We start from the raw sequence: 23,032 nt of genomic DNA on the forward strand, positions 1-23,032 counted from the left end.
TCTTAAACTTTTTAACTTTCTTTCAGTGCCATTTTAATAGCTTCCTTTGATTAGTGATACGCCAAATAAATTAAAAGTACAAAGGTATGATGATGCGTCAGTAATCAGTAACAAAAAATGATTAACGAAAAATATTTATTTGCAAACTACAAACATTGCTATTCACATCAAATGAATCTTATTTAAAGAGGCATTATAAAATCTATAGCGAGCTAATAAAAGTTATGAATATTTTAGAGAACGATAAAAATATTAAATTAAATGCAAGCATTGCCGGTGCATATAAACTTAGATTGAAGGACAAATATTCATCTTTTGGTTAACAGTGTTTAGTAAAATCATGCCACATGTTGAAATAATATTTAAGCAACTGCAGATGTTTAATACTAACCCCGTTAAAACTAAACAAGATCTACAACAAATTCGTGATGAAATCGATACAGTTATTGACACACTTGACTCGGAGCTTGTAGAAACCCATGAACCTATTTTTCCAAAAGGCAAACTTTTCCTCGTTCCGATATATCTGTTTCAATGAATAAAAAACTAGAAGTCTTGGAAGTTTATGATTCGATTTTGCAACACATTAGGGTTCGATTTGCTTTTACAGGACATCTAGTAGCTATTGCATTATTTATGAAAGAGCATTTGATTAGTTATTAAAAAAGCTTTCCAGACAAATTGCATTCTGAGACAGACAAAGTTTATCTATTCATAGAATAAACCCTTCTAAACACGGAACTGCAAGTACTTTATGAAAGAGAAGAACTTCAAATAATTTCCGAAGCCATTCTTTTATTGTTTGTTTCACCGGAAGAAATAAAAACTCCTTTTCAAGAAACTATTAAACTGCTGGAAGTCTTGGTAACCACACCTATGTCAACATTTGAAGTTGAAAAATTATTCTCCGTGTTAAAGAGGATAAAAAATTGTATATTCCCTTTCTCACATTTTGCAAGGCTTTGGACATTACTCTTACTGAGACGACCTTAAATGCAGCACTTTTTTATTTAATAACATTGAACGTTATCAATATGTTATATGTTGAAATAAAAAACCACACGCGTGTGTTATTTCGCAACGAACGAGTCAGCAGTTCTAGGAATTGGCCACATTACCATTACCGATTAGCAAACCGGTGGCCTGATTCCTTTATCATAGGAACCGCTGACGCAGCTGTACTATTTTGTATAAGTACAGCACACATAATAATTATAAGTTATTTCTGTAAGATTAGTTTTAAGTTGTATATTTAATCTATGTCCATTTGAATTTTAAAGTTTTAATAATTATTTTAATTAAATAATAATTACCTTATTAAATAAAACCTTTTTCAAAAAGCGAAATCGAATTTTAAAGTGATAACAAATATACTTTTATTTAGATTTTTGACTCTTTTCTATTTGTACTACCTCTATGTACTATAATTATATTATGTCTATGTACAATTTTTATTTTGTTGTATAAAGATTTATAGTACGTATTTTTATTTTATGTTTTTATATTATTTTTTTATAGCTTTGTCTACAAAATATTTGGCGATAAAGCAAATTAATTATTTATATTAATTTGCTTTATCGCCAAATTTGTATTCATAAAATAATAGCTTTTTACATTACTGTAATCTCTTGGTAATATGGGGTTTAACTAAATTAAAGAAAAACTTGAAACATTCATATGGGCCATATTAAAATAATTTTTTGAGTTACCTTAATTGCAACCGCCAAAAGTGCGGTGGCATTACCTCTCTTGTAGCAAATTCAAGAGAATTGTTTGGCATATATCGTATTCGTCCATTAATCAAAAAATTAACAACGTTTGTATTGCATATACCTATTATTCCTATACACCCGGTTGCCGCCAGTTAACGCAGCAAACAAATCTGCGACAGAGATATGATTTTCCCATAAGTCATAGGCCGACCATTCATTTTACGCGCATGCTTAAATATATTTAATTTGCAATTGGTCGGTTCTTCGAGCGGGGTTTAGTCGAGTTTGGGCGCCAATTTGATATAATTTACATCTGAGAATGCATGTAGATTTTATTGCCCTGTATGATGTACGAAAGAAAAGCATTACATATATGATGTAAACAAAATATTATTCATTAATAAACCATAATTTAATTATAAAATACGTGATAATTTTCACGGCACATCATGCAATATACAGAGCGATTATTTTTCGTCTTCTTTTTAGCACTGTTTATTATTTACCCATTATTCTTGCTAGGCGTTCGGCTGAAATGGTCGTAAGAAAAAAGCCAAGGGGTTGACTTTAATCTAATAAATTTACTACCTAAATTGAGGATATTATGGTATAATTATATATTTTTTTTGTTAATTATGGAGAACAGGCGTTTGGTAATAATGATGTAAAATAATGCGACTTTTTGCCACTCCCTACCCTTTTTTGGTAAAGAAAGCAGTGTATGTTGGTACATCAACCTTTTTACATATCATAGGTATACTTACCACAAATGAAAGAAAAAGAAACTAACCCACAATCAAGGAGTAATTTATTGTATGTGTTAAAATAAATATCAAAAAGTATTACATATTAAAACTTAAACGTAACAAAAAAATAATATTTATTACAAATAATAAATACATACATAGGTACCTTTTTATTGATTTTTAAAAATTATTAATCTTGTGTATTTTTGACGAATATTTTCCGTATTTTGGGAAATTATTTTTCCTTCATAAAAAAGCCTAATTTAAAAAAAATATTATCAGCTTTGTTAACTGGTGTTTATGATTGTCTAAAACATCTTAGGACAAAACATGAACATTCATTTGTTCACAATCAAATAAGTTTTGAACTGCCCTAAAAATGTTTGTAATAAATGTTGTTCAATATTTTTTGTTTAAAATACTTTTGATTGGTTTTGTCTAAAAATCCTTTCTCGAACTAAACAAATTCTTATTGCTTCGTCTGACGGAATCAAATAAGTACCTCTATTTTTTAATTTGATAAGAAGTGGAATATTTTTCTTTTCTTTATTTATTAATAAATTCAAACAAAGCTTACACATGCTTGTTTTGCTGAAAATTTTCCGAACGACAAATCCGGCGATGTACTTTACTACATTTTCCACATAAGGAGTAAGAGCCCAGCAGCCTTTTATATGCTGTTTGGAATTGAAATGCATTTGGATTGTCATTGAATCCCCCTTTTCTCCTGATGGCACTGAAATATGTTTTAAGAAAATCTTGGTTTAATTTAAAAGTTAGTAAATATTCCAGCCCATACACTTTTAATTTCAAACAATTCAAATGCATTTCTTAAACATATAATTAAGCCTAAAAATCCAAGTTTCCTCCTTGAATTAATATTGCTTGATTAGAAGAAGTTTTAAATCCTACAATGTAATTTTCAAATTTTATTGCATGTTCCTGCAAAAAAGCGAAAGAATCAACATTTAGTGCAATGTTGAGACCAGACTAAACTTATTTCTACAATTTAATAAATCAAATATATTATTAAAATTTAGTGCAAAAGTTGCAGTTGGCATGCTGCTATGAAATTGTGGATAATCCAACGCTTCAAGGAACTGAAATGCATTATAAACCCTTTGGCTTAATGTTTGAGCAGCCAACTTTACATTCATCCTATTATCTGTAAAATAAATGTTTTTTTTGTTAGTTTGGTCCCAGCATGTAAGCCTTAATCCTCTTGGATATTTAATAAACGTTCAAAATAGGACCATTTAATTTGATTCCCCTCAGAGTCCACAATAACTTTGTTGTCACCCAAGGTATTCCTAACTAATTTAATCATGTGACAAGAATCAAGTAAGACATAGATCTTTTTTTGTGTGTAGGGGTTCAAAAACCAAGGTTTGAAGTCTTTAGAAAAATAGTCAAAATTTGCCCCAAGATGTTTACACATAGTAAGATTTACAGCGTCCCCATCAAAAGTAATTGAATGCACAATATCCCCAGTTTCTTCAATTAAATAAAGGGCATTTTTTAATAGATTACCTCTTTCAGACCCATTAAGGCCATCTATTAAAAAATACCCTATTGGCATTTTCCAAAAAGTATTTATGCCTACTGCCATAAACACCCAAGCACTGGTAGCTAGTTTTGCTGAATCATCCTCCACATTGTTAAGCCCTGATCCAAGATCAATACCTCCATAAAACCTATTATTTTTAAAAACCATTTGGGTTCTGATTGCCATTTCATCCACTACTAAATTTAAAATTAATGGTGATTCTTTATTCCTTAAAGTAATGGCATTCAGGGACTCTTTAGTAAACCCTGGGTCGCCATCTACCACTTTGCACCATTCATCAATTGTATTTGGATGTGGTAATACATTTTTATAAACTTTCCACACATAATTGTAAGCTCCAGTAGAATAATATTGCATAGTGATGACAAATTTTCTAATTTCTTGGAAATATTTATGTACTCTGGTTGGCTTCTTATGTATCAATTGGCTTAATATTTCTGGAATTTCTTCCTAAAAACAATAGTAGTGTTATAATATTTCTAGCCATATTAGGATACATTTAACAAAAAAACAAAAGCGTACTTAGGGGCGCTTACCACCAAATTATCTCAACAGTTTTCAGTTTTTCTTTTGGAGTTCATTCAGCAATTCATGCATTGTGTATACTTTCTTTAACAAACGTCTATTTTGTTGTTTCAAAATCTTAATCTTTGAAGATTCCTCATTAATTTTTTTTCTTGCAAGTTTCTTCACTCTTTCTCCAAACTTCGCTTTGCTCTTCGTGGGGTTGCAATATCAGGAGTTTTAATATCACCTATATATCTAGGTACGCGGTATATAGGGAGAGCCGTCTCTTCTTGGGTGTTTGTGGCAGGTCTATGTAGCAGATTATGCTGATTGTATCAATTCTTTGACAGACTGGCCAGATCCTTCGCCAAAATCTATAATAAATATATATTATTTTAAGCTAACCAACAATAGAGATAATAATTGAGGCTCTAATTCTTGAACAGGTATTATAACATCTGAATGACTAGTTCCTGCCTTTGCTTCCGAACCTTTAAATTACATATATCTATTATTATAAAAACCATACTAATGATTTAAATTATATAAAAACAGACAGTAAATGCCAGTTGATATTGACTCGATTATTATATTGATTATAGAGTGTGAAAATTGTTTTAAATGATGCACATTTGCTTTAAGAATTGAAGGAATACTATTATGTTTTAATTTAAGCTGATTTCCCAAATCATTGGCTCTTGCTTCCGGTTAGTCACTAATCTTAAAATGAGAGGAGCATAAATACAAATTTTTAACCTCATCAGCGCTTTCATGTAAGCCGCAAAAATGAATCCAAGCTGACCTAGTAACAGGATCTTTTGGAAACCTAAAAATAATATGTATATCTTTATTTTTTTTTATCTTTATTTACTTTAGTTTTCCTCTATTATAGTTACATACCTGTGTAAAGTAACATTGGACTGCTTTTTGTCTGAATATGAACAAAGAAAACAATGTTCTCGGCGTGGACGGCGTTGCATATTTGAATGTTTTTAATCGCAAAACGAGAATATACAAAAACAGCACTTTTTAGGCAAATGTTCACTTTAACTGCTATTCTGTTGTTTTAATCTTTAATTCAACCACCAAAAAACATGACAAATGAACCAAACACAGTAAACACAAAACTAAACAGGCATACAACAAAAATAATGGCGAACGGTTAGGTTATCGATCGATATCCGAGAAATTGACCAATAACACAACGTTTGGCGCACACGCAGTGGGACTATGGTCGGTGTTGAGATAGCCCTATACAGAATTGAGGATATTTCTCTCTAATGATTGCTTCAAATGCCTCTTATGTTCGAAATAAGAAACCGGGCGTATAGGAATAGTAGGTATATGGTGTATTGACCACGGTTGATAGTCGGCCTATCACGGACAGTTTCTGAACGACCGACTAACTAAGCATAAATGGCCACATTAAGGCATAAGTTAAAAAGGAAACGATATCGTTTCTGCTACTATAGTCGGACCCAAGGACTAGACGCACGGCGTTATTGCATTTGTTTCTCGGAGGCAATGTATTGTCGTTCTCTGTTGAACTTATGTCTTTGCCTATAAATGTCTGTTGTATATTAATGCATGAGCATTAAATTTAATTTTTGATAATTTAATACCCTAGTCACCGTGAACCTGGCAGTGTTGTTCTTTTTTTAAGATGTAATTAATGTATTTTTTTTTTAATTTTTAGGGATGCAATAGTAGAAGCGTTCGAAAAAGCTGAGAAAAAGACAGCCCCATTATCGCCAAATATTCATGAAATATAATTTCAGTTGTTAGTTAAATTAATATTATGTTCCTAATATGTTATTGTTAACACCAAGTGCCTTTCAACAAATTGACCTCAGCAGGTATTAATTCGCATATTTCGAATTGTACTTGAATTGACTAAACAAGTTGTGATATGTTTATTTAAAAAAATAATGTTTAATAGATGTAAAAAATATTTTAGTTGAATAAATTATTTTAACTTCTGTTATATTTTTCAGTCTTTTTATTTTTTAACAAAAATAAATAATCTTAATAACACAACATTAATATATTTACATTAATTTAAATATAATTAACTGGATTCCCTAAATGCTTCTTTGGTCCGTTGTTTAGCTAATTGTTGCCAACATCATTACTTAATATCCAACTACTTCATTTCCTGGGTGTCCTGGTCCATCAAGAGCTTGATCTATTGATAAACCTCTTGTTCCATATAAATACATATTTAATATTTGTAGAGTACATTGCGCCACAAATCTAACAAATGGCTTTACATCCCCAATATTGGCGGTTTTAAGTGAATCGTAATACTTCTCTCTGAAACATAACAAACAATAAGTTACAAATAATAAGTTGGCCACAATATTGATATACCCAAGGTATACCTTATTAAGCAACTGAATGTCCAAAATCAGTAGTGTACAAGTAATTAGAATATAGATTTTTAAATAATGATGAGTCTTCTGGAAAATATCCTACTGGCATTTGAGATAGACACAAAAAATTAGTGTGGATATTCTTGACGACAAGGATTCTCATGCCAATTCATACTCAACGAAAATCAACACTTCTGAGCAACGCTTGATTACAATTTTAGAAGAGCGGTAAGTTTACAAATTTTCCTTCAAGATCACAGATTTAAGGCGGCGTAGTCGTGCCTTAGAAAAATACAAGACGGAAATCTCATATCAGAATAAAGTGAAGTATTTATTAATCGAATCCGGTCACACCTATTTTATTTGGCGATCGATTACAATTTACATTTTGTGGTTTGTTATCATTGGCTTTCCGCGTCAGCTGTTCAACCTGGCTTCCATCTTGGTCAGCGACTGTTACGTGGTTGGCGGTTCTACCGATGGTAACTATTTACATACAGACAAATAAACGAAAAACCTTATTAATTAATTTTTTTCCTTTTTATTCCGCGCAGGCAAAATCCATTTGCTAAAATGGCAACATTTTATTATTTTTCTGGCTTTCTAGCTTACTAAAATGCAAAAGGAAAGAGTAAATCATATTCCTTTTTTTAATCCCTTTCCAGCGAACTATCACAACACATACCTTCACGTTTGAAAAAAAAATTGGGGGCGGTTTCTACTCTCAAAAGAGGGTAAATTTTATAAAGAGACTAAAAAAATGTGCCAAACTGAAAATAAAGGGGCCGCTGTTGCTTTATTTTTCTAACAAATACATAGGCTTCCTAATACTGAATTTATTCCAGTTAAAAATTAAAATTAAAACTTTAATAATGCCTACATACAACGAAAAAGTAACATATTTGCCTGAAAATTATCGTCCCATTGATGATAACAACATTGCTAAATTATTGGAAATTTGCGTAAAAGACAAAATTACAAGTCACGGAAAATTTTTTTTATATTTTTATATTCTTTCACCCAAGAGTTTTTTGAACAAGGAGGATCCATGGATGACGCACTTTATAAAGTAACAAAGTTTATTGACAGTATTATTAATAAAAATGAAAGAGCCTCAGCAATATTTTTAAATCTGGAAAATGCGTTTGATAGTTTTTTACATAATATCATAATATTCTTTTAGACAACTTAACCTACTGGATCCTACCCAAACAAACTCCTCTTTGCCAATATTAATAATAAAGAATCGGCAGCAATGAAAATTGAAGATAAGCAAATTACGAATGCCGGAGAAGAGCAGTTATTCGCGATTGTTAAGACCGTTACAATATTATACACTCATGCTCAAAGGCTAGAGATATCTAAAAATTTGAATTTTTAAATTTTTTCTATTTCTCTTTTATCTTAAACTATGCTGAGCAGTGTAACATGATTCTAGCAATATTTATTGATGTAAATATACGACTTAAATTCGCCTGTAAATATTTTACTCACAAAAAAAATTGTTTTTTTTTCAAGATGCCTAAAATATACAATATCGATATTGTACAAGGTGTCCCATTTTGGGTAAAACAAAATGTTCATAGCCCTTTTATTTTTTAAGATACAGGGCATTTTTGAAATGTTCGTATCTCCGTTATTTTTAAAGTTTTTGTAAAAGTAAAAACTCATTCTTATAGATTTTTTTCCGTAGAATCTAATGGTGTATATAGTTTTTTTTATTAATAGTTTTTGAGTTATAACCCAAACTTATGTTTTTTTAAACGGAACACCCTATATATTTATAGTTCATAAAATTAGCATTTTTTTACCTTTTTAAAAATATATAACAGTATGGACTTATTTTTAAAAATACGCAAATAACTAACAATTTTCTAAATTAAATCCATTGTTTAATAGTAGGCCATGAATAACAATAATAAACAAATAAAAAGTTACAAATTAATAACGACGAATAGGGAATTGCATCATTCTTTTTTTTTTGTAATAAAAGAAAATAAAAAACAAATATATAAATTTAATAAACACTATAAGAAAACAACCATATAACAAAACAACAATGTAACAAAACATTTTTACAACAGATGTTCAAAATGACCACCATCTCTGATACAAAATTGGCACATATTTGTAACCCTTTGAATAGCATTTAAAATAATAATTTGTCTCCTTCTCAGATTTTTAAATGCTAAATGAATTGCGTCTCGAAGTTCTATTAGATTATTGCATTGCCTTTTATACACTTGATCTTGTATATACCCCCATAAAAAAAATCTATAATCGACAGATCGCGGGACCGTGGAGGTCATCTAACAAATCCATCTTTGAGCAAAGTTATCTTCAAGAAGTTCTGGAATAACTTCCCCAAGAATGTCTAGGTACCTACGAGCTATAAGAACCCCTTCAAAAATTCGGATTTCATTTTCTTCAAAAATTTTTATTTTTAATATTTTTTATATTTTTTTTAAGGATTTTTTGTGCTTCAGTTTTTGGCATCCAATTTCTTTTTCGATTTTTAGAGCATGAGCCCGAGGGTGTCGCTTCTATATAACCTAAAACATCTATTTCTTTTTCTTTACTATTTTCTTTACTATATGCTTTAGGACTCGACTCTGGATACCAACTAAGCATAAAATTACAACATTAAAAATAGGTAGGTAGTCATATAACGGCTTTCTACTTACCTATGGAAATATAGTTCCGAAGCTTCTTCAGCATTTTCATTGCTTTGTATAAAACATACAAGCATTTCGTAATTTTCAAATGCTGCCATTTTTTAGCCAAATTCACAAATAATGAAAATAAATGGGTTTTGGAGCATAAACTCAATTAAAAACAAAGAAATGTCAATCAAAACCTAGTTGACATTTATTTATTTATTTGTAATTTTTTTGTTTCTTGTTATAGATAGCCATGGCCCCCGATTAAAGTATGAATTTAATTATTTAAATTTAGAAAATTGTTCTTTATTTGAGTATTTTTGAAAATAAGTCCATACTGTTAAATATTTTTAAAAAGGTAAAAAAATGCCAATATTATGAACTATAAATATACAGATTGTTCCCCTTAAAAAATATAAGTTTAGGTTATAACTCAAAAACTATTAATCAAAAAAATATATATATCTACACCACTGGATTCTACAGAAAAAAATTATAAGAATGAGTTGTTACTAGAAAAACTTTAAAGATAACGGAGATACGATGGGGGTCCCAAAATGCAAAATTTTCAAAAATGCTCTGTATCTTAAAAACTAAAAGGGCTATGAACATTTTGTTGACGGCATCTTTAGTTTTACGGAAAAGTAGCACAGTGTCGCGAAAACCACAACTCTCTATCTCTAAAAATAACGGAGATATCCCGCAAAAGTACCCAAAATGGGACACCCTGTATAAGATTAGTAGTTCTTTATCAAGTCTAGTACTGCAAAAGTGTTTTTTAAATTGTTTAAATATGCCAGTCATTTGGCAGATATGAGATCTTAAGTGATGTGGGGATGATTGAGGCAAATTGATTTAGCCAAAGCAATAAGTACCACTCAGAGCGTCATTTCTCGCCTCTGGAGCCGTTATCGGGAGATTGGAACGATACGCGAAAGGCATTTGGGTCGACCAAGGGTGACTACTGCTCATATGGATCAATATGTTCAGTTAGAAGCTCGAAGAAGTGATACAGTAATAGCACCACATTTAACAAGTCATCTGCGCGGAGCTCATAATGTGACTGTTTCAACACACATCATCTAAAGAGGGTTGAGAGAAGGTAAATATAGTAAGCCGAAATCCTTGGAATGAAATTTGTTGTATATAAATTTCAATTTTTCTCACGAAAATTACTATTTTGATATCACGTCATAACTAAATTGTTTTTGGGGTATCTCCACTTATAGTTATAAAAAATATTTCATTTGAAAATTTAAACCACTTTGTAATTAAAATAATTTAATGTCCCTGGGTGTCGCGCATGTGTGTACATGCTCTATTACTGCATTTACGTCGTGCTGAAAATGTTATACAAACATTTATTGTTGCTGGATCGTAGAGAATTATTAGTTTATTGGATGTTATTTGGTGGTTTTCCGTTAAATTAAACTTTTCTAATTATTGAAGGCACTTTAGAAAGACCTACCAATAAATTTAAAAAAGTCACTATGAAATAAAATAACTGCAATGGTAAAGATTAGCACCGAATGACATCTAAGAGCGGTCCCTTTTATAGAACCGTACCATCGACTACGAAAAATTATTATGAACAAACTTAATTTGATTTGAATTTATTCTGGTAATCTGGTTTAAATCTCTTGCGAAATAGATTTTAACTTAGGCGAATTAAAATTAAATCAATGTTTTTAATAATATAACAAATCCACAACACAGTTTGAGTGATTTCTCTGTATTTTAGTGTTGCAAAAGTAAAGTTCTTTAACATACTACGCCAGATCATAAAAAATATCTTTAAAATAATTTTTGTGTAACATATAGCATTTAGGTCACATACCTACATATCAAATTTGATTTATTTTACTAAAAAACCAATGAAGTTATTTATTTGGGAGTTTTAGATGGTTTCTCTTGTAAAAATAAATCTATTATATTTATTTGATATTTATTTAATTCAGTTTCTTTTCTTATAATAAACTAGCATCTTATAAGCTGTTATGATTTTAAAAGAATATTTTATTAAAAAACACGATTTTGTTTTTCTTTTATTTCTTATAGGACGAAAAAAATAGAAATAAGAAAATATTCGCACTTATTGTTTGAACCTCGACATATTTGAGATAATAGTCTTTACTCAAGCGAGTAGAGACAGAATGCAATATATTAAAATAAAAATTATTCATTTATTTACAATTTATCTAGCACCTAAAAACTGACTAACTGCCGCAATAAATACATTGCGACATACTGTTTATTGCGAAAATTCTAAAAGTAGATTAAAACAAATCATTCAACTATCATATTGGCAACACAGCCATTAATTCGGTCCAAAGTCCAGTGGACGCCAACTTTACAGAGTTGACTTCCTTTTCATATGCTATTTTTTAATGCATTGGTATGTCTCTGTTTGTCCGTTATATCTGTGCTAAGATATATGACGTAATTATTTCAATCATATAAAATACTGGGGAAGTAACAATCCAACAACATATTTTGTAGAAAATTTTCAGAAAATTAATCCATTTTATAGGAACCAAAAATAATTATGATAAATAAAAATATAAGTAAAGTACTGACTTTTACTGATCTGGTATACTGGCAATTAGAGAGGAGGAACAAGATCCGTTTCTAGGTTATTTTAACTGCCGATACCAATTAAAAAAAAATAATAGAATGGTGTAGTACATTTAATAATTAAAATTTTGATTTTTGAGATTTTGAAGGGCATGTTTTTGCCGATCTCGCACCACAAGAATTTTCCTGCAGATTTTTTACAAATAGACCGTTAAAAGGTTTCTTGTTGTGTAACAAAAAGTATTTAATACGACTCATAAAATCACATACTAAAATAAAATCTGCAAGCTTGCCGCGTTTCTAAAAGTGTGACCAGAAAAACTTTGCTAACTTCTCACCTTTTTTTACACTCGAGTAATCGAGTGTAAGAAAATCCCGGGACTACGAATATATAATGTGGTAAAGTCCAGCTCAGAGATCTATTAGAATCTTTGATGTGTCACAGATGCCGCACTAATCCGTGCGCCTATGTCATATTTATTGTCGCATGATATACATGTTTAAATGGCAAAGTTTTATATTATTTATCTATGAAATTTTAAATATACGTAAAACCCCATGTTTTATACTATTTTTTATTTTTGATTTGAAAATGTCAATTTTTAGAAAGAAAATAATATCACAAGAAAATAATATTAAAAAATTGACCGCGGACTAAAATCCAAGCATCTTACAAAATATTTTAAACACTTCCAGCACTCACAGACTTGTCACCTCTTTTTAGCCAGTCTATTAAACAAAGATAAAACACCTGCGTTCTGGCGATTCCTACTTTAGGCTGTGCAAGTGATTGTGTATCTCTCTCTATCCCACTGATTATGAGAATTACGGGGCCGTACCGAAATAAATTTTTGGGCTCTTTTTGTATTACTTTCGACGTGTTTTTAAAGAGACCTTTAAGGATGAGTCTATCGCCTTTAAAATAGTTGTTGGATGGGTCTATCACCTTTAATAGTTGGGAGGGGGGCCATGTGAGGTTTTTATTATTTGATGGGTTTTGCTTTTTACACGTTTATGAAAGTGGAGAATTTAAAATTTGGCCTGTATTCGTCAAATTTTTTTGCGGTTTTTACTGTGAGGAAGTGTGTTTTTTTTTTAATTTGTGTTTGTGGATTTGTTTTGGTATCATACCTAAAGACTTGAAATGTTTCAACCCTGGGAAAATTGGCAGGAAAATTTGACAAATGAAGAGGAAAGTGTTTGTGCGGGCTTATGGAGACCGTGGGTGCACAAAAAAGACAATAACATTTGTGATGAAAACAATAAAAGTGATCTGGAGAGTGATTTAGACTTACATAGTTCTGATAGTTAATTTTCTAGTGTTGAGGAAGCAAAAAGAAGCAAGGGAAGTAGAAGCTACAGAGGAAAATCAAGCAGTTTTAAAACATAATTGTTTAAGTACAGACGTCAAACAAATTTATCTAAATATCTATAACAATCTAAGGAATGATCCTCAGTTCACAAATAATTGTAGTGCTTTGCAAAAAAAACAGCGTTTTTAACAGAGGTTCCCTATAATACATAATGCCTGTAAAAAAAAGGATTAAAGGGCAGAATAAAAAGGAAAGATTCAGGACAATCAAAGGGACTTGACACGGATATTGCCAAATTGCTAAGGAAAGGTGTGTATTCTAAATACAAAAACAATGAGGTTCTGACCATAGAGATAGTTAAGGACACCTTATCGGCAAGGGACAAACATTTCTCAGTCTCAATCTTGCGGAGATACCTGATAAAGCTTGGATTTAAGCTTAAGATTAACAAAAGAGCTGCTGTAATGGAATTGGTGTATAGAATATTTGAAGAAAATTTTAAAAATTTTGGGAGGAAGAAAGATCCATATATTATTTAGACGAAACATGGCATGATACATTTATGATTGATGTATGATTTCCATTCCCTGGGAAAAGTCTCTTTTTTGCCATAGTAAGAAAACCATATTTTTATTAATTAAACAAGTTTAAAGTTTTTTTTTTCAGCTTACTGCCCCTGTTTGTCCTTCAGCGACGCAATAAAGTATATATAATGTAATGCTTTACTATCCATATGTTGATGTGCGATATGAAGTTGGAATCCATAGCGGCAACAGAGAAACTGTTTCCTTCCTTAATGGAAGAAACTGCTAAAGAACAAAGGCAAACAAACAGAATTTAGAAAATTGTATTAACTCTTTAGGCCAGATTCAAAAGAGTGGTTCAATTGATAGAAGTATTTAGTATCCTCACTGTAGTTTTAGGATCCAGTATACTTAAAATGTAGTGTTTTGTATAAGATTTTTAGTTGTTAGTATAAGCATTTATTTTTGTTAATTTTTATCTAATCTCTCCTAATATGTACAATAACTAAATACGAGGCAAACAAATTAATAAATATTACATTCAGGATGTAAAGTGTATTTTTTTATAAGTAAAACTTGTGACTTTTAAACGCTTAAAATATAGACAGCTAGATGATTTTTAATGTAAAAGTTTATTTTAAAAAATATATTTCTACTCTTCTGACTACATAATTACTTTTTATCAAAAGAAGTTGGTGCTAAATATAGAGATGGGGGTTTTCATGAGTATATTATTATAATAATATATCATAATATGTATTAATTAAAAAAAAACAATAATAAAGGACATTAAATATGGCAGCCAAAATCCCTATTAATAATCACAACCAAGTAAAAATAAATCTCAATACCCAAAAAAAGGAAATATATAAAATTTGAAGACAAACCAAAACATTTTACCCTTTTGTGTGAAAAAGTAAATATTTATTGAATTAATCCAAAAAATAAATGGGCCTAAGTAATTCTTACCACCTATTCTCTCATCACTTGTTATAAACACTCCACTGATGGCGCTAAAAACTAAACTTTTTAAATAAAAGTTTTTGGTTTTTAACTCATTTTACGTACTTAAATCTTATAGTTAAATTAAATATTATCTTGCTATCAACTATCCTGAATTTCTAACTTAATAAAACTAAACCCAAAAATCCCGAATAATAAAGTTTTAAATACAAATAAATTTTAAAGCCGGACCTGTACAACTTTTCATGCTTGAGTGGCTGTGACTGAGGTCAGGCGTCTAACAAAATAGTACGTGGGCGCATGTAGTCAAATTTTACGAATCAAATGTATAAATTCTTAAAAAAATGCTTAAAACATTGTAGCGTTTTATTTTTCTACTCCTTATTTTTACTAACGCTCCATTGATATTTCATTAATTTCAATAATTATATTAATAATTTCAGTCAACTTCTTTTATTCATATTTCTTTAAATTCGCACTATCAATGACACATTACTACTGTAACGCATCACTCTCCTGGTTTAATTATTTATACTTTCTGTTGACGGTCCGTCACTCTTCTGGTTGGTCTTAATTAATGTTTTCTCTGATTGGATTGATATTGACAGCTCAGGCGAGAGGTGGGGTCGTTACTTATTTAGTCGGTACTGCATCCATTTTTCGAGGACTTGTTCCCGTGTGGCAGGTAGAAGCGCACGTAAAAGGCCAGTTTCTTATTTCCGAAATTTGTGAAGCAGGAAGTGGCCAATATGGTTTATAATTTATATTCCTTAATCTTGTTCCTTTAGGGAACTTTTTATTTCATAATTCTGGTGCAGGATGTTCAAGATTTTGATGGACAGATATTGAAAAGCAAGGTGAGTGTCACATTTTGAACGCCATTAATTTTTATCGACAGTGAATACAATGGCAACCGTTGTTTTAGGGTTTTACTTTTCTGTTTTCCTCTTTATTCTTTTTCAATTGTTGATGGCTGCAGGCTTTTGATTTCCCCGAAATCAAAAGCAATTTTTTTCGAAATTGATGAAAGCGGTGGAGTTGGAGCCAGAACTAGAGCTAGTATTAGATATTCCCAGTCCGGATAGCTAAGCTACAAATGGCATACATTCACAGCCTCGGTTTTGAAGGCTAGCCGTTCATTTCTTGGAGGAATACACAGGCCACTTCATTCCATTTATTTAAATATTATTAACCATAGATTTGTCTCACTTATTTAAATTTTTATTAATATACTTTTAGTTTCAATTTATTGCTACAAATATTTAATCAATATCATAATTTAATACGTCAATTTCTTATCTATAATTTCAGTTATTTTTTGTTCAGTATTTTTCAGTACCTTTTTTGGTGGTTAAGTAGATATAATTCGGTTAAGGCTGATATGCCTTAGGTAAAAAGGTTCATGAACTTTCCCCTGCGTAATACAAATATTTACTAAAAACTTTAATAATTGCAATTTATTTTTCAAGTGCTGAAATCTACCTAGTAGCTTAATCATAATTTAAATGTTACTTTTGACAAACTTATTTTATTTAATCATATCAACATTATTCATATTTTAATTCATAATAAATTATTAACATTTAACAGATTAGAAAATGAGGTGCATACATATCTTTGATGTAAATATAATTTGGTTGTATTGTTAAAATAATTTTTTTTTGCCTCTTAAAATCTACTTTATCCAGGGTCATTTAATTGTTAATTGAAACCTATATACCAAATCTTTTTTCTTAGTTTTCTTTCATTTACAAAAAAAAAGTGGCGCCCTCTTATTTAATAGTTATAATCACGTTTAGATTCTTAAGTCAATCATAAGTGAACCTTTGAACAATCCCAAGCCTCCAATAATTCTGAGCGTCTGCAAACTCTTGGCAAAATAGTAACACTGTAAAGTTAACGCCACAACATTTATTTATTTAATGAAATTATTAAATATCGCTTAGAATATTACTTTATGATTCTTTCAACATAAAATTTTGCGATTTAAACATGCATGCTATGTGACAATACAAGCAACACCGGCGCACGGACTATTCGCGGCACATCAAAGATTCTAATAGATCTCTGAACTGAACTATAGATCTATGCTGAAAAAACCTACACTACTAACCTTTGTTCTTTCAAAATCATGACTGGTGGATATCCCGATTTAAGCAGAATGAGGTTCATTATTAGTCTACTTGTGCGTCCATTTCCGTCAACAAAAGGATGAATATCAACTAATTTATAATGAGCCAATGCTGCATATCTTACTGGATGCATACTATGAGCTTCTTCAGAATTGAGCCATTCTGCGTAATTGTTCATTAAGGCTGGTATTTCCTCAGGCGGGGGCGGAATATGACTACCAATAAATACCTGCAAAAAATGAATTACTTTGCAGGTAATATTTTAACTAATTATTAAAATCTGTATAAGAAAAAGCCAAGAGCCTAAGTACTGTTGATAAAACTCACTTTCATAATAATTTCTAAGTTTAAAATACTCATGTATCTTTATAGTTGGCCTTGTTAAGCCTTGTACAATTCACAAATTGCTAGTTCACGGGGTTGAGTTCATAAAAAATGTAGATATTCCTATCGGAAAATTGTCAGAAGACGCTTTGGAGGCTAGAATGCACGACTTAATCATACAAGAAAATCATCAAGAGCCAACTGCAACAAAGACTTACTGACATCATTGTTACTAACTTCAGATCCTTACTTAGCAACATTAAGACAACCCCTCTTAAAACAAAAAGATACAGATAACATAAGTGAATATTTGGTATTTGGTGATCACAACAATAAATCTAATACTTTTATAATTTTGAAAATCTTGAGTTAGAGTTGCAAGATGAAGATGAAAGTTCTTCAGATTCAGATTATGATGACTATTATTTTCTCATTTTTATTTTCTTTTCAAAGGCTACTACCTTTAACTTTAAAAAAAATAAGGGTAGGATACTTTAACACTTAACTTTTGATTTAAGCCTGAATTAGTAGAATATTATTGTTTTGTTTAATAAGCAGAAAGGCGTCCCTTAGGTTCTTTTTTTTGTTTACTTGATAGATCTAAATTTTTATTATATATACATATATATATATATATACACAGATCCTATTTTCGTTCGTTACCTATAGAAAACCGCATAGAGGCGAAATTTTGCAACGTCGCGCGTGTACGAGTGGCTGCGACAGAGCACCGCCCCGGCCGGTCCGAGGACGGGATTAGTAAACATCTGACTTTCGTGGGAGTTGCGTCGTTTGGCGACAGAATATCCCAAAACATTACGCGAAAATCCAGGCATTTTTAAAATATTTATTCTAATGCGGATTTTACAGACATGACAATGTGTAAAACCCGCATAGAATTGTAATCTTAAAATGTTTAATATGCTGTGTTTTGCATAATGAAACTTAAAGCGTTATTCTAATAAAGAATAAAATATCAACTCTGATAAAAATATAATAAAAAATCAGAAATAAAACTCTAATAAATAAACTTAACAACATATCATTTTTTAAATAAAAGTCTCAAATAAACCGCCTTCTTTCGCTAAACAAAAACTTAACCTATCGTTAAAGCTATTTCGCACCTCCAAAAGAGTTTCAGGTAAAATGGAATTGACTCCTTCGACAATTTTATTTCGCAACTCCTCTAAATTTGTTGGCCAACTAAATTCATGCTTGTAAACGGTCTGCTTAAGGTAACCCCACAGATAAAAGTCATATGGAATGAGGACTGCGTACAGGCTATACGTCCTCGGCGAACTACGTGCTGGCGAGACCGGTCACGCAAAAATTTGGTCACGGGCCATACAGGAATGTCCTCTCCTTCTGATGGGCAGTGACTGCATGGCTCCAGTGACTGTGGACTGCGAGGGATTCGTGACGCACATTGCAGGTAGAGAGGAGTGGCAGCATTCCAACAGACCTGCATTGCTAAATAGGGGGGCCATCTGGTACACAGATGGCTCCAGAATGAATAACAGAGCTGGATCAGGGCTTATTGGTGGGATCCCACATACCAGATGGGCATACTCGCTGGGGGAGCACGCCATTGTCTTCCAGGCCGAAGTATTCGCTGTATTAAAATGCGGACAGAAAATCCTAAGCAGCGGACACCGCAATACAGTTGTATCAATATGCTCGGACAGCACAGCTGCCATTAAGGCTATCACGGCCGCAAAGGTAAGCTCCAAGCTTGTACTAGAGTGCATAAAAGTCCTGAAAAAACTGGTACAGGTTGGATGCAGGGTCCAGCTCGTCTGGATACCTGGCCATTCAGGCCATGCAGGTAATGAGGAAGCGGACTCTCTTGCCAGACTGGGATCCGCGAATGTGCCGATGAAGCCGGAACCCATAGTTGGTATCTCCAAATGCGTTGCGGTCGCGTCATTGAAGGGTCTGCTGGACAAGTGGACCCACCGAAGATGGACTGAGTCCCCTGGTATGAGACAGGCCAAAGCGCACATAGGTGGACCCTCTGTCTGTCTCACCAAAAATCTACTACGCCTAAAACCTAAAAAGACGCGAAATTCGGCTAGTGACAGGTCTTTTAACCGGTCACTTAAGAAGCCATCTCCATACTATCGGTATTGCGGACAACCCGGAATGCCGATGGTGCTGTGAGGAGGATGAAACCGTTGACCATGTAGTCGGGGAGTGCCCAGCACTCACGCGCGTCAGGTTCAAATACTTGGGTAACACTTTCAGTGTACCGAGCGACTTTAAGTCCTTCAGACCAGATAGCCTTATCGGTTTCTCTAAGGCCGTTGGGCTCTGGTAACCCCCGGTGGAGCATGACGGGTCCATCAGGAGACCTATATGCACAACTGCCTTGGCAGCCCACTGTTTCGTCAATTCAATTCAAAGTCATTTGGAGACAAATCTGGAGATCTAGGAGGTCATTTAATATCGTCAGTCCCACTAATAAGGCAGTTAGGAAAAGTATTTGTTAAAAATTCTTTTACCCTAGCCGCGTTATGAGCAGGACAGCCATCTTGCTGAAAATAAACCGATCCCAGGTCTACATCAGGTGGGATTTGAATGGCAGAAAGAACTTGGTTTGGCAGCAACTCAAGGTACTTGTGGGCGTTTAAAGTGCCATCAATAAAAATAGCCCTATAACATTGTCGCCCAAAATACCTGCATTACAACATTCAATTTCTGAGTACGAACTGGGTACGAAACTGAAAACTTCTGTGCTCGTTTTCCTGAGATCAATAACGAACAATGGAAGGATTGTGTTTGCCATGTAATGGAAAAGAAGATTTATCAGAAAACAAAATATTTTTTAAAAAATATTCGTTTTCATTTGCCTTTTCCATCATGGTTTCACAAAATTCCATTCTTCGCCACTGGCCTTCAGGAAATATTTCCTGAGTTTTTGAATACTTGAAACATTTGTACCCATATTTTTTCCAGACACGAAAAACAGTTTTATTGGTCATTCCCAGTTCCTCTCCAACACTTCTAGTGGACCGTGTCGAATCAAGTTCTAGGGTACTGCAAACCATTTCTTCCCGCCGTTCTATATGCTGGACCATTTCAACAGGTAGTTGGTTCTTGACGTTTTGTGTGGCATTTTTTATAATCTTGAAGACAAAAAGATGTCTCAAAATTTGTAACCACATTTAAAACCGTTTTTGCATAAGGAATCGGTCTATTCTCAAATGTCACTGAAAACAAATCTCTACATTGTACTGCCGAATTGCCTCCATAAAACCATTTAATTAGTTGAACTCTTTCGGAAGGGGTATAAACAGCCATAGTGAAAAAAACACGAAAATAATGGTTAAAAATTATTAATGCAACGTGCAGTAACACAGCAAAGTGAGATCTGCTGACTCACGGTTCAAAAATTCCACCGCCTGCAAGCCGCAACCAAGCGGTGTTGCCATTATTTTGGGTAAATGATGTGCAAACGATAACACAATCTGTATATATATATATATCTACAGTGCGAACGTAAAGGTTGGAATAAATTCATTTAAAATTCAGGGGTATGTTCAAAAAAAAAACGCTCGGATATGTCGATTTTTATTTTTAACTGCGGGTTTTCTTACTATAATTTTATGTATACAGGGTGGCCCAAAAATAAGTTACGGTCATCAACGTAATTTTTTTAAATGTAAACACCTATTTTTTATTTTAGATTTAGGTTCTACATCAAATTCTAAGTACATTTTATGTACCATGTCCTAAACTCGACCGTTGACGATTAAACACAATAAAAGGCTATTTTTGGAAGAGTTATTTATATCAAGCAACCTATCAGTTATTGTTTGGTTATTTACATTTGTGGTTGGTGTTTTTGATTGTTAACTTGATATATATATATATATATCATATATATATATATATACTACTATAACTTGATATATATATATATATATCAAGTTAACAATCAAAAACACCAACCACAAATGTAAATAACCAAACAATAACTGATAGGTTGCTTGATATAAATAACTCTTCCAAAAATAGCCTTTTATTGTGTTTAATCGTCAACGGTCGAGTTTAGGACATGGTATATATATATATATATATATATATATATATATATATATTACACTTACACTTCTTTCTATCAAGTCGAGATCCGATCATATCGTGGACTACCTGAGATCCACCTGAAGCCCTTAATATATGGAAGCAATAATTTGTTAATATATTTAACAAAGTGGTTCAATTAATGGGATCATGAGAGGGGTAGATTTTTTCAACTCCTTTATATATACCATGTATATATATCAACCCGAGATCCACTAAATATATGGTGAAACTCGAGATCCGACCTAAAGTCACCGCATAACGCGAGATCCAACGATGTTGCCAAATCAAATATTGCCATTTTGTAGAACAAAATTAGGTTTTGTTAATCTTTTATGTTTACCTATAAACTATTTCTGTATTAATACAAATGGAAATTATAGAAGAACGTAGATTAACAACGAAAAACTAAGAAGTAATCAAAGAGGTCTATACTGTGACGATAATGTAGCTGACGATAATTCAGTAGTTTAAACAGAAAATAGGACTATATTTTAAAAATCTTCCGCTAATATTTTATATTTCATTACGGCTATATGTATTAGATAGGTGTGTCACAATATTAAGGGAAGAGGTCGGATCCCATAAAAGTCTATGTGTTCGGATTGATGATTTTTTTTTCTTAATGAAAGCAAACTAAACAAACTACTAATTTCTTTTTTTTTTTAATTAGTTAAATATATTAATCTCGTAAATCTGTGATATTTTGGTTATTGGTTCATTTCTTTCATAGAATATTAGGTATAATTCTTTATGGTAATTAAGGATTACCGTGAAAATAAGGAATATTATTGGCTTATGCCTATATGGCCTATATGCCTTATGGCTATATTGGCCTATATGAAGTAAATTTATATGGCGACTCATTTATTGACGTAGCTTTATTTTCCATTGTATTTATTACTCGTAAATTGACTTCTTTAGAATTTTCTTCTAATAATAAGTTATTTGCAAGATTTTAGATTAATTTTTTTCTAAATTATACTCTAAAAATAATATTTTTCTCACAAAAAAATTGGTCAATCAGAATAAAAGATATCGAATCATGAGTACTCTAGTTTTAGAAATGTTATATATTGGAAATTACGTACTGGAAGTTTAAATAGTTTAATTATTGCTGATATTAGTTATTAAATGTTTTGATTATTACGTGTGTAAATTATAAAAATACCTATTAATTTTAAAGTAATAGAAAAAAAGGAATTGTCACAATCATTTGAAATGTTTGCATTTTAAGTAATAGCCGGGATTCAGGACGATAAATATTCTACTCTAACAATACTTTTTTACACGTTTTCGAATTATCGCATTAAAATTGAAGTTGGTCTTTTATTATCCCACCGTCTTCGAGAAAATATGTACTTTTCTGATTAATTCATAACATTATAATAATAGGCGTTATTCATTTAAGTCAATTGAAGAAGTATTTTGTCACGATTTTGATGACGTCACAGAATGCAATTTGAGATTATCGACTTAGGTGTATTTTCAGTCCCGTCGAGTCGAGATTATTATATGGCATAAGGTTTTGGGGTTTGTGTAGTCAGCACTCTCT

The 23,032-nt window shown here is 31.8% G+C and overlaps 2 protein-coding genes across 3 annotated transcripts in view; one reads left to right on the top strand and one right to left on the bottom strand.

The window, feature by feature from the left end:
- The window catches only part of LOC126748186 (protein ABHD18), a 41,549-nt gene extending 35,031 nt beyond the window's left edge, over positions 1 to 6,518 (top strand). For both annotated transcript variants that reach the window (XM_050457237.1, XM_050457239.1), the window contains one exon: positions 6,229 to 6,518. In XM_050457237.1, the coding sequence (XP_050313194.1) occupies positions 6,229 to 6,304 (76 nt within the window). In that variant the 3' untranslated portion in view covers positions 6,305 to 6,518. The remainder of the gene's footprint in view (positions 1 to 6,228) is intronic.
- A 39-nt stretch (positions 6,519 to 6,557) lies between these two features.
- The window catches only part of LOC126748185 (protein adenylyltransferase Fic), a 40,167-nt gene continuing 23,692 nt past the window's right edge, over positions 6,558 to 23,032 (bottom strand). Inside the window, exons 4-5 of the mRNA XM_050457236.1 lie at positions 17,052 to 17,299; positions 6,558 to 6,845 (exon numbers count right to left, since the gene is read on the bottom strand). Coding sequence (XP_050313193.1) covers positions 6,665 to 6,845; positions 17,052 to 17,299 — 429 coding nt within the window. The 3' untranslated portion in view covers positions 6,558 to 6,664. The remainder of the gene's footprint in view (positions 6,846 to 17,051; positions 17,300 to 23,032) is intronic.

Source organism: Anthonomus grandis, chromosome 22 (assembly GCF_022605725.1).
Source record: "Anthonomus grandis grandis chromosome 22, icAntGran1.3, whole genome shotgun sequence".
Classification (NCBI taxonomy): Eukaryota; Metazoa; Arthropoda; class Insecta; order Coleoptera; family Curculionidae; genus Anthonomus; species Anthonomus grandis.